Source organism: Antedon bifida, chromosome 6 (assembly GCF_963402885.1).
Source record: "Antedon bifida chromosome 6, ecAntBifi1.1, whole genome shotgun sequence".
Classification (NCBI taxonomy): domain Eukaryota; kingdom Metazoa; phylum Echinodermata; class Crinoidea; order Comatulida; family Antedonidae; genus Antedon; species Antedon bifida.
This window is the reverse complement of record NC_136231.1, coordinates 21,674,917-21,692,089: the sequence shown is the minus strand read 5'-3', so window position 1 is coordinate 21,692,089 and position 17,173 is coordinate 21,674,917. Positions and strand designations below refer to the sequence as shown.

The window sequence follows — 17,173 nt, the reverse complement described above, 5'->3', positions numbered from 1 at the left end:
ATGTATATTGATACCAGTGTCTTGAAATAACAATACTGATAAAAAATATTAATATGAGTTTTAAATTCGGGATATATTATTCAGCAAAACCGGCTGAACCAGATGCTGAACCAGATTCACTTTATTTTGAATTCAATGCATTGACAACAAACAAGGACTTTTTAAAGAATTGATTATAATTTTAATGGAACTAAATTGATGTTTATAGCCGGGTCCATTGATGTGTAGGAAAGATAGTACCTGGTTTATTGCTGGCCTTTTAATTGAACCTGACTCTTCATGCGAATTTGAGCGACTTGCAAGATACACAAGAATAGACAGATTTGCAGAATTTATTGATTTATTTGTGAATGAAGGTAAAAGTAATTTCAACATTTATCTCTCAATGTCATTAGTTGACAATTATTTATGATTTTTATCATTATTTTGTTCAGTAAAATAGTATTGCAGGTACTATTCATTTTTATAAGCTAACTTAATATAGGATAACTTAATAAATTGCAGCCGCAGCATCGAACATGGTCTACAAAAAGGGATATATTTTTTTACAGAATATTTTGTATGCGAAAATGGTGATGTAATTTCAGAAGATTACGTATGTAATGGAAAAATAGATTGCAGAGATTTATCTGATGAACCATCTTCTTGCGGTATGATTTTATTCATTTTTAGGTCGTTAGTCGTAAATCAAAAGTTCCCTATTACCCAGAAGAAAGTAGAAATTGAAATAATCAAATACAAATCTATGAATTTGATAGATCCATACTTAAAATCGGTACCAATCGAGTCACACGGAACCCTTTATGTGTTATGAAGTAGGCCTATAAAGTGTTTATTATAGCTAATTTAATCAAACAAACATTTTAAACGCATGCCACATATTATAACAGTTATTTTAAATGTACACACGTTTATGATTATAGAATGCAATACAACAAGATGTAGCAACGGCTTGTGCTTACATAATGGCGATTCCGTTTTCTGCGATGGAAATAACGACTGTGGTGATTGGTGGGATGAGATTGGCTGTTATGATTGTAGGTTATTTTGCTTTCATAAAGCGGTCGCATTAAATACTATGCGGTATCAATATGGCGTATGTTGTCAATAATGCCTTGAGAAAGAGTAAATGAAGGACGTATATTGTTCGTAGTGGGTAAACTAAGTCTATCATGCCCCAGCTAAACCAAGCTATGTTTTAAATTAATTACGGTTATAGCTAGTTTATTAAAGCGTTTTTACTTAAAAGTTGTTATATTAATTTTTCAAATACATTTGAATTTTGTTAGCATCTAATTTTGAATGTGGACGCCAGCAACACACAGAAAGCTTCCTTCGAATTGTTGGTGGTCAAGATTCACTTCCAAGAGAATGGCCATGGATAAGTTCATTATCAAATTATGGCGACCATAATTGTGGTGCAACTATAATCAACGACCAATGGGCGATAACTGCTGCTCACTGCCTGTAAGTAGACATACACGTGATTACTTATTATTATCTTTCTTTATTCTTCATTTCTTTCATTACATTTTAATCACTTTGAATTATTGGAATGTTTAAACATTCTATGGTAGCGTGTTTACTACACATTATGCTAACATATTATAGTGTTGGCCTAGTATACTTTACTTTATTACATATTTTAGACAATTTTGATCATGAAAGAAAATTGTGTTTAGTTCGTATAATATTTACAATAATTATTAAAAATTGGGGATAATTGTGCTTTTCAGGACCCAGAATATTTTTTTTTTGCATTAATGAAATTTTAGAAAGAGAAATAAATATATTACATAACGGGGTTTATATGATCATCAATAGCCATATTTCCTCTGGCACCTGAATTATTCATCTACAAAGATTGATAATGTTATAACTTACATTACTATTTTATATAATGTTTATTTATATATTTCAGTGGTCCTATTTATACCTTAGTGGCTGGTACAACATTATTGGACGAATCGTCATCAGTTTTTAAAATTAGTGTGGAAGTTTCTGCTATAGGTCATCCAGATTATCACAGTGCATACTATGATAATGACATCGCATTACTTAAGCTCGATTCACCGATAGAATTTAACCAATTTGTTCAGCCAATTTGTTATGGTGACAAGCAGTATCCACCGGGCACATTTTGTAAAATAGCAGGATGGGGTGATTTGTCAGAATATGGTGAGTTATGAACGATGTTTGATCTAGTTCAAGCTGAATATTTAATGATTGGTATTTTAAAGATATAAAAAATAGAACGGAAGCAACCATAATATGTTACTAAGTAACTATGATTCTTTAATGCATCCATAAGAAAATATAGTAGACATATTATATAACATATTGAAATATGGACAAAAAGAAAGAGCAACTACATGCCCATCGAGCTCAACTTCCATTTCTTTTAGAAGATATCAAATCAAATCATGTAAAAATTAATTTAAATAATATCAAAGTACATTATATAGACCTACTAGTTAGCTTGGACGTTGGTACAATTTTAGTGAGAAACTAATTCACGTGTGAACAATTTCGTGTATGCGCATAATCTAGTTACGATAAGTGACGTGAGTGTATGTGTTTGGCTCTAACGTTCACAATCAGCATAAATTCATATAAAAAAACACACACGAACTAAATATCTATGTTCTAAACAAGGCGCATCGTCAAATGAACTACAAGATGCAACTGTTCAACTACTGAGCAATGACGACTGTGGTGACCTTTTAGACAGTTACAACACGATTACGGAAAACATGGTGTGTGCTGGTTTTTTGGAAGGTGGAGTAGATTCATGCCAGGTAAGTTAAAATAGTTTAAAACAGCTAACATATTGATATATGATATATCTATTTCTTTAGCAATGAAAGGCAGGATATTGTATCTGATATCCTTAGTGATGTCAATGATCATGATAAGAGTCATGATTGATCTCAGTGATGTTGAACGTAGCTTAAGGAATGTTAAACATAAAAAGGAAGCTGGACCAGACTGTGTCTCTGGTAGAATTTTAAATTCATGTTTTAAAGAATTAAGTGCAATATTTCAATATCCTTTTCAATGGCCTTTGGATACCTTTAAGATTTCCAGTTTGTGGAAACTGTCTAACATTATCCCTATACCTAAGATTAGTAAATCTAGCAGATTAAATGATTATAGACCGATAGCTTTAACAGCAATTCCTATGAAGTGCCTAGAAAAATCAAATCTAAGTTGACTTTAGAAACTTATCATTTATTATGACAGTCATCAATTTGCTTGTAGGAAAAATCGCAGTGTTGAAGACGCGGTAATTACGCTTACCCACAAGGTTGCGAAGCATCTTGACAGGCCCAGGTCACATGCTAGAATATTGTTCTTAGATTTCTCCTCGGCATTCAACACTATTCAGCCACACCTCTTAATTAACAAGCTGAAGTTGATGGATGTTGATCCTGTACTGAATCTGTGGGTATCTGATTTTCTAAACAACAGAAAGCAGTCGGTCACATTCAATGATTCGGTTTCTGGTTGTTTGCCTTGTATTACTGGTGCTCTTCAGGGCTGTTCACTGTCGCCCCTCCTTTTTTTACTTTACTCTAATGATTCTGTACCTCCTGTTATTGACCAAGCTAAATGCTTCTCTATTAAATTTGCAGATGACACTTGTTTAGCAGGTTTAATCGATGACAATAATAACTTAGATGTATATAAGGAATATGTTAATTCTTTTGTCGATTGGTGCACTCAAAATACAAAAACAAATAAATTTAGAAACACATATCTATCAGGTTGTATAATAGAGATTTCAAACGCTAGTCCGCAAATTACTCATGTTTCTGTTACATTTCCCTGTTTATTTTTTATTTAGTCTTGTTATTTATGTTATATTTATACTAACTCGAGAGTACTTAAGGACCTATATCTCATAGCTGTATATTTTTGCCGTTGTGACAATAACGTTTTATCGTATCGTATCGTATCGTATTATGTATACTCTAGTTATTTTTTAATAAGCATTTTACGGAGACGTTAATTATTACCGCTCTTTTATGGCATTTGATTATGTTTTTGTTGTAATTATATTTTGCTCATTATTTATCGTAGGGTGATAGTGGTGGCCCTTTGATGTGCCAATCGCAGGACGATACATGGGATCTTGTCGGTGTCGTAAGCTGGGGAGTTGGTTGTGCTCGACCAAATAGACCTGGTGTATACGCTAGAGTGTCAAGATTTACAGACTTCATTAAAGACACAATACAGCAACATAGTAAGTATTGCCAACAATTTTATTTATAACAATTTTTACATTAAAAACAAACCGCGTAAAACATGTGAACTACCTTAATAACTATGCTTATACACACACCTTTATTTAGTATTATATAGTGTATTCTGGACCTAGAAATGTAAATATAATTATATAAAATAGTACAAAGAAGTTGTACCTTAAAATACCTTATCTTATTTTACAGTAGTTGTTCTGCGATGTTTCATTTCATCACCTTATTGCCAACAATAAAAAATAAACAAGCAAAACATCAACTTTTAAAATGGTCATAGGAGGTTAAAGAAAAAATACTCTTGTCAAGTTTAACCTTTAAAAAATATATTCACAATAGTTTCATTATTACTTTTAAGTAATCTACCATATTTTATGACGAATCATCGCACCATGTTTTATTTCTGATATACCGTAAACATATTAAAACGAGTCATTGGTTTAATTTGATGACTGAAAACGAGTTTCTCTTTTTATTATAGAAAAAAAACACATAGCAATTGTTTATATTTGATTTTTGAATTAGGTAATCCAATATAAATATCTTAATATCCTAATTGTCTCTATCATGTTGCAATTTCTATAATATATTATTATTATTATTATTTCTAATGATTATTTTTCTAATATTGTTATTGTAGCATGTGGTGCAACTGAACACTTTTTGGAATATAATGGAGTACTGGAATTCCTCATTCCTGTTTTCCCAAACCCTTACCCGTACGATCGACAGTGTTCTTGGGATATTATCGCACAATATGGTCAAGTTGTTTTTCTCTATTTTACCGAGTTCCACTTAGAAGTTTGTTGTGCCAAAGTTACAATTGATTTGTCTCCAGATAACAGCAGTGACTCTGTATTCATTTTTAATAGCATCCACCCTCCGAGTTTATCATCTGTTAATAATCGATTACGCATTTCATTTAGTAGCAACGTTTCAAGCCCACAGGATTATTTTCAAGCTCGGATTTGGGCAGTTAACAGAGACGGTAGGCTAAATGTGTTAAAATGTTATAATATAGGCACACCTTTGAAGACTGGTTCTTCACTCACTACATATTATTATTGAGAATGCAAAATACCAAGTGTATCATATAATGTATACTTGAATCATTGCATATATAATTCATGTTTAAAGTATTAGTATAGTTAATTTGTTGTAACTTAAAATTGACTTTATATGTCGAAACAACGGTATACTTTGAATTGTAACCTTGTATAACGTTTTTCTTTTATTAGAATTATTCAGCTGTTCGGGTGAAAGTCAACAAACGGTTCCATTATGTTGGTTCTGTGATGGAAATTATGATTGCGATAATAAGCGAGATGAACAAGACTGCAGCGGTAATGTCTATTAATGAAAAGTATAAAAACAATAGTTCATCTGTTGTATTTGTTGAATGTGAAGAATATTTTAATTTGTTGAATTTCCAAATGTCTTTTACCGCCTCGTTAAATATAAAAGGCAATATTTTGACACATAAACATGAATTATTTATATAATAATGGATTAGTTGTTAATAATATTATTTTGTTTCAGTGTGTGATTTCAACGAATTTAATTGTACCAGTGGCGAATGCATTCCATTCTGGGAAAGATGTAATGGTGTTTCGAATTGCATTGATGACAGTGATGAAACGAATTGTGGTAAAACACTTAAGGAATATCTTGATCTGAGAGATTTATTTTGCAGATTCATATTCATACCAATGCACACTAAACCCCATTCCTTATATCACGGGTGACATGTCGAGATCCTTTGTGATGATTTAATTTTGCTTACGGAAACGGAGTACATATGGTTCCTGAAAACTTGGGCCGTCTTTATAATGACTTGAATAATCTTCTGTGTTATTCATTAATGCTTCTGATCACTTTACTTGTTTTTATTGAAAGTATAAGATTTTATTGTAGTCAACAATATAAATACAAAGCAAATTGATATTCTTTCTTTGATATTGATATTCTTTTCATTGCTTCATTTCTTTAAAAAATATAATTTTTTCTTTACAAACTCATCTATTTTTAGACTATATACAGATAGAAATGTATTGACGATTTTAGACTTATTATATTTATTAATCACCACTATATACATGTCTAATTACAATAGCATTGTGTGCTAATTCTATATCATAATAATATATTATTGTAATTTGTGATTGAATAGATTGCAAAGAAGAAGAATTCCCTTGTTCAAATGGATGTATACCATCTTCATATGTTTGTGATAATATCATTCATTGTTATGGGGCAGAAGATGAAAATAACTGTGTTAACAATGCATCCATTCCGTATTGCCCCGAATCAGTTGGTGTACCATGTGATGATTTAAATAAATATCAACGTCCAGTAGCATATGGAGAAGATGGACAGTATGCACGAGTATATTGCTGGAATGACGACATTCAATCAGTCACGTGTCGAACAGTATCTACGAACTCAGACTCGTGTTCATTCAGTTTAGAACTAGAGCATCCAGGTATTAATAATATCATGCAACGATAAATTATTTCAAAAATATGCATGGCCTATATTTTTATCAAACTCTAATCGATAGGCCTACTAAACCACATGATGAATTCAATTACCAGCTGTAACTAATCAAAACCTCAGTGTATTCTTGTATTCTGTTTGAATGACCTAGCTTCGGCCCAGACTTCGTGAATGAGTTAGGTTGGATAAATTGAATACAAGTTTATTTTATAACAGTAGGTGTGTTACAAAACAGATAATGAATGTTCATATGTACACTATTTGCAGCGACCATTTACAATGAAGTAGGAAATGTATTCTTATGAGTTACTATAAGTGAAACTTTTCATTCTCTTTTCATTTAGAATCTGTTGCGACTGTTAGTGTTTCTGGAGTTCCTTGGATAAGTGTAGTTAATGTTACTATCATAGCGACGGAACACAGAGACGGGAAATCATTTATTGTTTACGAAGGCTCAAATCATGTGTTTAATGTTCCTGGAAATTCAAATGGTGTAATATATGTAGGAGTACATGGGTATCAAGAACTGAGTAAAGCATGGTCAACTCTCGAATGCATGAGTTCTAATCTTCCTACAATTGAGTTTGCACTTATACCGTTAGAAAATGATCAAACGATCAAACTTGTTGACCAAGGGATAGCACAAGACATAATAGTAACAACCGCTTCTGGATCACCAGTTTTCATTCACTTGCCAGCGGGTAAATAGCTTACAGCTATTTAAAATGTATTGATATTATGTTGATTTAACTGTGCTCAAAAGTTTAATTAAGCAAGATTGTTATATTCACTTAATTAATGAATACAAAGTGAGCGTTGGATATTCACTGCTGAATAGACTATGACTTGTAGAGATAGATGTATTTGTATTGCAAAAATACACAATTTCAACCCACATTTTATTTCATTCTTAAATCTTAGTTTTCACATCACAATTCCGCATTTACTCCCTTTAGTAGCTTTGATCCAAATATATGTTTGTGAAGATCTTGTTAACAAATAATATCTAGACATTCTAATTGTTTTTTAAAATATTTTTTTTTAGCAACAGCAGGTAGATTATCTCGTTGGTTACCAATTATTTGTAAAATTAAATATCATTTTCGTATAGTACATTGCATCGATATGGTGCGCCTACTCCTCTGTGCGTCCTCTTACTATAAGACGGAGCAAACTAATTATTTTCATTTTTTGTCATATTTAGGAAGCATTAACAGTCCTAATGGAACAAACATTAGTATTTCATTAAATGTACCAGACCTTTCTGACTCATCTCAATTCGAAAATATCCCAGTGTTGGTAAATGTTGGAGGTAAGAATCATTCTAGCAATAGTAAATTGATAAAATAACAAATATATAAATGTAATGAATTCTGATATTTTGTATATATAATAAAAGTAGTTTTTTTTTTCATTTAAGAAATAAATGTGTTATTTAATTTATTCGATTTAATTTGATAAATAAATGTTCTTTTTTTAAAAACTTATATTTAGGTATTTCTATTTCATCGGTTGTTATCATTGAACTAACATTAACAGACGTTCAAAGTGGGGAAGTAATTGCTGTTAATAAACCGATAACAGTGAAAGTACCAATTACATCTAATGCAGTGAAAGCCGGTGATAGAATTCAGTCTTTGTATTTTGAAAAACGGAAAGGTAATATTGTGAAAGATGTGTATGTAATAATAATTGTAACTGTTAGCATCCTCAGTTTGCGTTTTTAAGGAAAACATATTTGTTTCAGGTTTTTTCAAAGCCCACACAAACTGTAGTTTGTAAAACCATAGTATTCGTTGTTTTTACTTATCCTCGGTCTGTTTGATTACTCTGAGTGTTGTTAATTTGGAATTCAATGCTGGTTGTATTGTATATAATAGCATAACCTAATTATTTTGTTTAATGACTTTACAACTCATTTTTCATTCCCTTGGATCTAGATTACTCATTGTGGGTTATTGTATGTTACATTTCTTCTCTTTACCATTTAATAGGCGCATGGTCACCGTATAGTTACGGAGACGTGGTTTTAAGTAATGAAGCACTATACTGGGTTGCTGAATTTCCTCATTTGTCATTTTGGCAAGCAGGTTTTCTAATTGAAAATTCAACCTGTGTAGCAGTCAGAGTATGCGAAGATGTCAACTGTTCTCAACCGATACCTTTACAAACAGTCGAGTAAATACTATTTTTAATATTTTAATACCTCATTGCTTTTTATATGATTTTCAATTTTTTTTATCAGAATCTGAGATGTAATCTTATAATGACTTTCTGTTAATATTGTCTTTAATTTATTTTAGGCAATAATCTTTGTAGATTGTTATAACGGAATACAGTAGTAGTGCTTTTGTTCTTATAAAAATAAGTTTGAATAAGGTAAAATAATATGTAGTAACAGCAATACTTATTTTATTGTTTTATTTTTATTTTATTTCCAAACCTAACCAACAGCAAAAGAAATTCGGCAATAACAGGAGGTTATTTTATTGTAGTTGCTTTCACGTTTCTTTTTATTACAGAGTTTTTGGTATAGACCACCGCTTTTATGCCAATGCAAAGACAGATATATTAGGTTTTGTTTGTATAACGGTCAGTGTAGGATCTACGGTAGAAGTTTCAACTGAATGTTCATATCTAAATTACAATGCATCTTATACAATACAAACATCAAATACGACTGCAGAATGCTCGTCAAACGACTGTACAGATATCCTGTTTGTCATAGGATGTCAGACTTGCACTGGATTTGTATGTGAAAATGGTGAATGCATAGATGAAGATGCACAGTGTGACGGTAACGCTGATTGTAGTGATGGTAGCGATGAATTGGAATGCATGTTAGACAGAGGTTGTTTAATTATTGAGGCCTGCATGGACAAAGAGTGTCTTACAACATTACCTAACTACCAAATAACGTAAGTACAATATATTGTAATCAGTAATATATACAATAAAAGCAACACACACAATTCGAACCATCACCAATCAATACTAACAAACAATATAATAATGATATAATATACTCCTTTTATTTCAAACATTCAGCTTTCGTAACCTTTGATTTTAGATTATAGTGTAGCCTATGTTTATAAATTATTTAGTTAACTATAGCATATATATTTTATTTTATACAGAATTTATGATAATTCCGGATTATCTACAGTATATACAAACAGCAATGGGAGTGTGTGTGTACCTGCATATGTCAATGAAACGGTGTCTGTTTCGACAATTTGTTCGGACAGCATTTTTACAACCAACCTGACATCATCCACATATGGCATGTGTTTGGAAAATAATTGCGATGAGATGCGTATTGTAATTAACTGTACAGTAAAACCAACTACCATTGGAACTCAACCAAATACTGGTTTTGAATCAACATCTGGTTCAGGTATAACTACTGTAGAAACACAACCTACCACAGCAAAAACAATTACTTTAGAAACAACTAAACCAACTGCTGATGTAAATACTGATGAAACAACTAAACCAACTACTGATGTTGAGCCGACTACTGTTGAAACGACTAAACTAACTACTACCGCTGAGCCGACTACTGTTGAAACGACTAAACCAACTACTACCGCTGAACCAACCACTGTTGAAACAACTAAACCAACTACTACCGCTGAGCCAACTACTGTTGAAACAACTAAACCAACTACTACCGCTGAACCAACCACTGTTGAAACAACTAAACCAACTACTACCGCTGAGTCAACTACTGTTGAAACGACTAAACCAACTACTACCGCTGAGTCAACTACTGTTGAAACGACTAAACCAACTACTACCGCTGAGCCAACTACTTTTGAAACAACTCAACCAGGTAATATTATATATTAATATAATTTAATTGTCAATAAAATTGTATAGAGGATACATTTTATATATTTTTTTATATTTTTGCTTATTGGTATTAGTAATTATTAAGTGAAATTAAAACATACGTGTTTAGGATCATTATTTATTGTACTTATTGTTTTGTACAAATTCCTCGGTTTTTTAAACACGCTCCAAAAGCTCAAATGCAGTTATGTTAATTACTGGTTGTTTTAAACATTCACCACTTCTAGTTAATGCAAATAATAAACTAATCTTGCTTGTTGCAGTTACGTGTGGTCCCGATGAATATCGTTGCCCATCCAGTTCTATATGTATTCCAGAGTATTACGTTTGTGATAACTATTATTACGACTGCCCAGGCAATCTTGATGAAGATCCAGAACTTTGTTCAAGTATGTTTTTAAGTTATACCTTCATAAACTATTCATCTCAACACAATATGTATACAAGATTATGATACATCACAATTAAACTAATGTTTGAACGACCCTTTCCTAATCAATATTGTAATTTCCATCTAATAAAAATCGAAATAAGGTTTAGGGAACATTCTTTTATCACTAGCATAATTGAGATCTTAACCTAGTTTTTAAGAATATGAAAATAAAAACTTATACCGTTTGATGTTTAGATTAATAGGGAAATGATATCAAACAAATGTTACATTAAATATATGTGATTCCAAGTTCAAATTATGTTAACTTGTATGATTTAAGCAGTTCCTTCTTTCACATTATTCCTTTACCATGAAATAAAAACACTATAAGAATAAAAAGTACAAACATTTATTGTATTGCAATTGTGCAATTATGTACGGTCATCATTATTCTTTCTCTTAGGTATGTGCACATGGTCTTACTATATAATCCCAGACAATGTCATAGTAGGCGGATATCAGTATAACTTTGCATCTGGAGAGAACATAACATATTCCTGTCGACAAGGATATACTTTGGTTGGTGAATCAGTTAGTGAGTGTCTCGACGGTGAATTTCAATTTCCAGAATGCTTTGGTAAGTGGTATGATATGTGTCTTGGAAAAAATTACATTTGTAGATTTAGTATACTGTGTTGCTTTGATGAAATTTACACTGATTTTTTATTGATGACAAATAAATGTCTTTATTTCTATCAATATATTTGTTTACTATATAATTGATTCCATGCTACAGTATATCAATACAAATTGAACGAATACAATTTTCCTTCAGCTAACTGTGAACTACTTTATATTGAGGGAGTTAATATAACAGGGTCTTCGATACATGGTGAAGTAGTGGAGTTTTCATGTGAACGTACAGGTTATGAATTATTGCCAAGTCGTGCAACAATGTCAACATGCAATGACGGCATGTACAGTCGGCCCCTACCTCGTAGATGTAGAGGTAAGTGTTATGATTTTTTTACAATGCTATTATTAGAATAATCGTTATGGCTTTCTAGCTTAGATTTTCAATGTGTTGATAATTATAAAATATGTTTACTTATTATTTTAAGATATTGATGAATGTACACAAAGCAGCCATAGCTGTGATCCAATAGGAACTTGTATTAATGAAGACGGTAGTTACCAATGTGAATGCCCTGATGGGTATAACCTCAATGTCGATGGATTACAATGTGATGGTAAATATATCATATTTTGTATATATTTATTACCTAATTCAAAGTCATGACATATTCTTCAGAACTTTTATTCTTGTTACTAAGATGTGAATGAATGTTTACAAGACAACAACTGTGCAGAAGTTGGAAGTAGCTGTGTCAATACTGCTGGAAGCTATACATGTGAATGTACTGAAGATTTCATTGGTGACGGATTTACATGTGAAGGTATAATACGCTGTTGTATATAACACATTCATAGGCTTATTCCTAATATAGCTAGGCCTAAATTATAGTTTAGAGGCAGATTGTCGATAAGAAAAATCATCAGGCAGCTGAAACTGATCTAGCCTAATGCTTTATCAACTATTCAACATCTTGTATACTTGTTCCCATTAAATATTTAAAATCATACAAATGATCTGAAACCAATTTAAGTGTGTTGTCTTGGCTGTAGGCCTAATGCAAAACAAAAAATAGGTAGTGATATTGAATTTCACGAAGGTTGGTCTTTGATTTTTTTTACGTACGCGGGAATATTTTATTTTCGTACAAAAAAAAAATGAAAAGTACAATTGGACGGTCGTGTTAAAAATATGGACAAAACACAAACGATAAATATTACACTTGTTACAATAGTATCATTGTCGATAGACTAGGGTTGAATATACAGTGGAACAATTTCTTATCAAAGACTTTGAACTAATTATTTATACTTATATTTTTATTTCAGCTGATTATTTCTTCTTGTGGGGATTAGACCAAGGTGATTATAATCTTACTGCTGAATACGTATTACCATCAGGAGATGATGAATTACCAGAAAAGATATCACCAACTTTTAGACCTACAAATGGTTTTCCATTCTATGGTGATTTCTTTTACAGTATGTATGTAAGTGTTATTCACTCTATATTTTATTAAACTTGAATCTGTACCTTTTATCAATGTTACATTTTGCAATAGGCCTGCCATATCATAAAATGTCCTTGGAGTAGGTGAAGTTTAAAATATGGCAACAGTTTTGTGGTTGTACTACATCTGTGGTCTGAAAATCGAAATATGTCAGAATCACATTTTTTATATTTTACAAATTTCATAAAACGAAAATCAATGACAAGTTTACTAACATAACTTAGTCAATACTTTTCATTTTCTTCCTGTTGTAGTTTACGGAAAATGGCGTGATATCTCTGTCTAGAGAAAACGAACAAAAATATGGATTCGCTAATCCTCCTGATGGTGGTCTTGGAAGTACCTTTACACATAAAGTCATTGCACCATTCTGGGCTGATTCTGATTTATCCAACAGTGACATTGGAAACGTATTCTACAGTGTAGGTGATTTAAATGTGTTTATCAATATAACTGTTACGGATACACATTAGGTATCATATCGTCAAGTTTATGCTTTACTACAACATGATATGAAACCATCACTAATCAGTCTACCATTAGTTCACACAGTTTTTATTGGAAATTATTAACTCCAATACTCGAGTTTGTGATTGATGGATAAAGTTTCTTTAAGCAAAATATACTGAGTAGGCTATTGAACATAAATTAGAGTTGGAAAAAATATCTAATATTTTCTAGTCAATTTTTAAGCTTATTGATTTTCTATTGATATTATTTATGTCACAGCTAGTTTTAGTCTTAGAGGAAACCATTTTTATTGATTTTTAAAACCAAATAATGTATCTAATTATTATATTCCATTTAAAAATTGACATTAGAGATACAAAATGTAGTATTGACTTGTATTTTAACAGGTTTATAGCCGAAGCTTTAGCTCTGCAGCTACAGATCGTGAGGAAGAAATGTTGTCTGAAGGATCATCTCGTGTCAACACATTTCTTGGTACAAATACACTTCCTAATGATTATTCATTTAATGCTACTTGGATGCTTGTAGTCACATGGGACAGAGTACCACAGTATCCCGTGGTAAACAATGCTGAAAATGTAAGTAAACTACATTCACCCCCATTCAATAACTTTAAATATATTAATTATCGATACACTGAACTAATTGAAGAACGTCTAGGGTTAAATAGTTTCCGTTTAATTACAATATATTGAAGTATAATTTGTAATGTTGAAAATAAATTATGAAATAATGTTTTGATAATGCCATTACTCAAAAAAATATATAGTAGTTGGAATAATCGTGTTTTTCAGACAGCGACATTTCAAGCAGCTCTTCTCACAGATGGTGTTTATAGTTTTGCTATCTTTAACTATAAGATAGGTGGAATGCTATGGGACCCCACTGTCCTTGCACAGAAGAATGTTGTGATTGGATACGGAGTTGGTGCATATGGGGAGTATTACAATGCTCAGTTAAATTCCAGCATGTTCCCAACTGAGGACTCAAGATACACCCCTGAATTAACAAGTAACACGGACTTTAATGGGCAGTGGTTCTTTCGACTTGAAGATAACAACGAATATACTATCAATTATAGACAATATTGCATGGATTGGAGGCAAACTGAATATGATAACTTGTTTTGGGCAGAAGGTCTTGGAACATGCCCTTGTGCGTTTGGCCAGGGATCAAATGATCTTGGGTTTGGCAACAGTCAACGCGGAAATGGAAACAGAAATGAAGATGCAAATAACAATGGAAATAATGAACTTTCTCCTGAACTACTTAATGACATTAATAACATAACAGGTAAGGACATTTACAATTCGTTTTTATTGAAATCACAAATAATTTGTTTATTTATTTCTCTATAGATATCAATACAGTAAAATTATTCATACATAAATAATAAAATTAATCAGGACGAAAAACCAGAGTTAGAATTTCTTGTCAAGGACAGAATTAGAAGCTGCATTTCAACTTGAGTTCTAACGAATCATACATCAATTTATACATTTTTAAACAAATATTATTGCTATATTATAAACCTGAACATTGGAATATTGTTTGGAATATTGTTAGGTATAAATTAGATTACGATTGCATGATTTGTTACACTTTAGGTACTCCATTCTGCCTACAAACCCAGGTGTCGACAGTGTATGGAGCAGGTATGATGTGTTGCTATAGGGCAGATGGATCACTTATTGAAGGATATGAAAACAACGTGTTTACTAGCAGCTTTGTTCAGAGATATCAATTTGTTGAAGGGCCATTCTTTAATTTTTTGGCTTATTTATATTGGTTTTGTAAGTACTGTATTTAATGTATTATAAAACATTAATTAAAATTAAATTAACTGATGATCATATTCTCAAGTTTTGAACGTGAACCATTGCAAATAAGCGCATGTTTAATCTTATAACTGTCGTTATTGTGATTATTTTAGGAGTATTATTTTTTTTTTTTGGGAGAATACAACAACATTTATTCAATATTCAATATTTTACAAAGTTTATGGGTTAAGATACACAGAAGCCAAAGTGGCTTGTCTTTGTAGTCCTAAGCATAAACATAAAACATATTATACGGACGCATGCACGTGGTATAAAGAAAATGTATATTAGTATGTATGTCACAAAACGATTACTTATTGATTCTGGTTCATTTGGTGTTTAGCATCTTAAGTACGCCTATTTATTATTTAAAACGATTTTTTTTAGATCTTGATTTGATTCCTCGTTATGTATGTTGTGAAAAGTCTAATGACCCGTACTACTGTGACCTGTATTCTGAAGTTAGACCTAAAGGAACATGTGGAGGATATATTCCTCCTAACACAGGTAATTACAATTATCGTAAATTACCATCAACAAAAGGTGAAAGTAATAAAAGCAAAATGTAATTTTAAAATCCCACTGTGAGTGAAATTATCTAATATAGATTAGGTTAGTATTGCGATGACTTAATATAATTTTTATACAAAAAGTGTTATCATTAATTTGTTATAGGTTGGATGTTTGGTGATCCTCACATCCGTACACTTGATGGCCTCGAGTATACTTGTAACGGTATTGGAGAATTTGTTCTTGCCACCGTCAACGATGGTGAATTTATACTGCAAGGAAGAATGCAAAAGCCTAAGAGTGAGGAAGATGTACAGGCAACAATATTTTCAGCATTTGTAGCTAATGGAGGCCCAACAACGGTAAGTTAACATTACGTACTGATTTTATAGTGTATTTAAATTGATTTTGTAAATTACACAATAACGTTTATGGACCACTTTTTTTTGTGAAATATAATAATAAAAATGTTCGTTAATTTTCTTAAAGTTATCCATTGAACTAATAAGAATGATATTTTACTTTGTGATTGATTTTACCTAGACTTGTTTGTAGTGTAGTGCCTATTGCAATATCTGAACTCTAACTAAATATTTACTAATTGTTTATCTTCTATACATTTACACACAGGTACAAATGACGTTGAATGACGATGCAACTGACTTTGATATTTTGGTTAATGGAAGCATTGCAGTAAATAAATCTAGTCTCAATGAAGGTATTATCTTCTTTCACATCATATTTTTGGTCGTATTGGTATTGGACTACACTGATACTCCTCAATACATATAATGCATGAGTCAATTTGCTTGAGAAGCCAGATTTTGTATAATACATAATTTACTAGACACTAGTAGGTGTACATATTAGATTCTTAACTTGTAGTATAAACTTTACAATAACATCTATAAAAAAAGTTAGTGCCAGACCAGGGATTTATTTAGTAAGCGTAAGCATAGTACTACAATGAAATGTTCATGAAGTTTATCTTCCCAAATAGCAAGAATAAAACAGATAATATTAAAGCATTCCTGAAAATGTAGCTTCTTAAACTGAAAACACATCAAATCCGAAATAAATTTCCGCCGCAGTCAAGTAAGCTTCAGTTAATTACTCAGATTTCAAGTGAATCCACATTGACATGCCAAAATCGTTTGGCTTGCTGTTACTTTTTGGTTTTTATTTGATTTGTTTTTTAATGAACATATGTACGGCAGTGAATAGATAAGAAAAGAAAGATAATGA

The 17,173-nt window shown here is 31.5% G+C and overlaps 1 protein-coding gene across 1 annotated transcript in view; it reads left to right on the top strand.

The window, feature by feature from the left end:
* The window catches only part of LOC144845722 (uncharacterized), a 79,427-nt gene that overhangs the window by 38,213 nt on the left and 24,041 nt on the right, over positions 1-17,173 (top strand). Inside the window, exons 49-78 of the mRNA XM_078703150.1 lie at positions 209-356; positions 552-650; positions 924-1,037; positions 1,290-1,467; positions 1,922-2,178; positions 2,656-2,798; positions 4,084-4,246; positions 4,900-5,247; positions 5,498-5,602; positions 5,799-5,906; positions 6,430-6,741; positions 7,100-7,456; positions 7,960-8,067; positions 8,250-8,414; positions 8,750-8,933; positions 9,278-9,673; positions 9,893-10,590; positions 10,874-10,999; positions 11,447-11,620; positions 11,819-11,992; positions 12,105-12,233; positions 12,318-12,440; positions 12,946-13,106; positions 13,382-13,549; positions 13,985-14,176; positions 14,393-14,891; positions 15,206-15,391; positions 15,806-15,925; positions 16,094-16,290; positions 16,559-16,646. Coding sequence (XP_078559276.1) covers positions 209-356; positions 552-650; positions 924-1,037; positions 1,290-1,467; positions 1,922-2,178; positions 2,656-2,798; positions 4,084-4,246; positions 4,900-5,247; positions 5,498-5,602; positions 5,799-5,906; positions 6,430-6,741; positions 7,100-7,456; positions 7,960-8,067; positions 8,250-8,414; positions 8,750-8,933; positions 9,278-9,673; positions 9,893-10,590; positions 10,874-10,999; positions 11,447-11,620; positions 11,819-11,992; positions 12,105-12,233; positions 12,318-12,440; positions 12,946-13,106; positions 13,382-13,549; positions 13,985-14,176; positions 14,393-14,891; positions 15,206-15,391; positions 15,806-15,925; positions 16,094-16,290; positions 16,559-16,646 — 6,220 coding nt within the window. The remainder of the gene's footprint in view (positions 1-208; positions 357-551; positions 651-923; positions 1,038-1,289; positions 1,468-1,921; positions 2,179-2,655; positions 2,799-4,083; positions 4,247-4,899; positions 5,248-5,497; positions 5,603-5,798; positions 5,907-6,429; positions 6,742-7,099; positions 7,457-7,959; positions 8,068-8,249; positions 8,415-8,749; positions 8,934-9,277; positions 9,674-9,892; positions 10,591-10,873; positions 11,000-11,446; positions 11,621-11,818; positions 11,993-12,104; positions 12,234-12,317; positions 12,441-12,945; positions 13,107-13,381; positions 13,550-13,984; positions 14,177-14,392; positions 14,892-15,205; positions 15,392-15,805; positions 15,926-16,093; positions 16,291-16,558; positions 16,647-17,173) is intronic.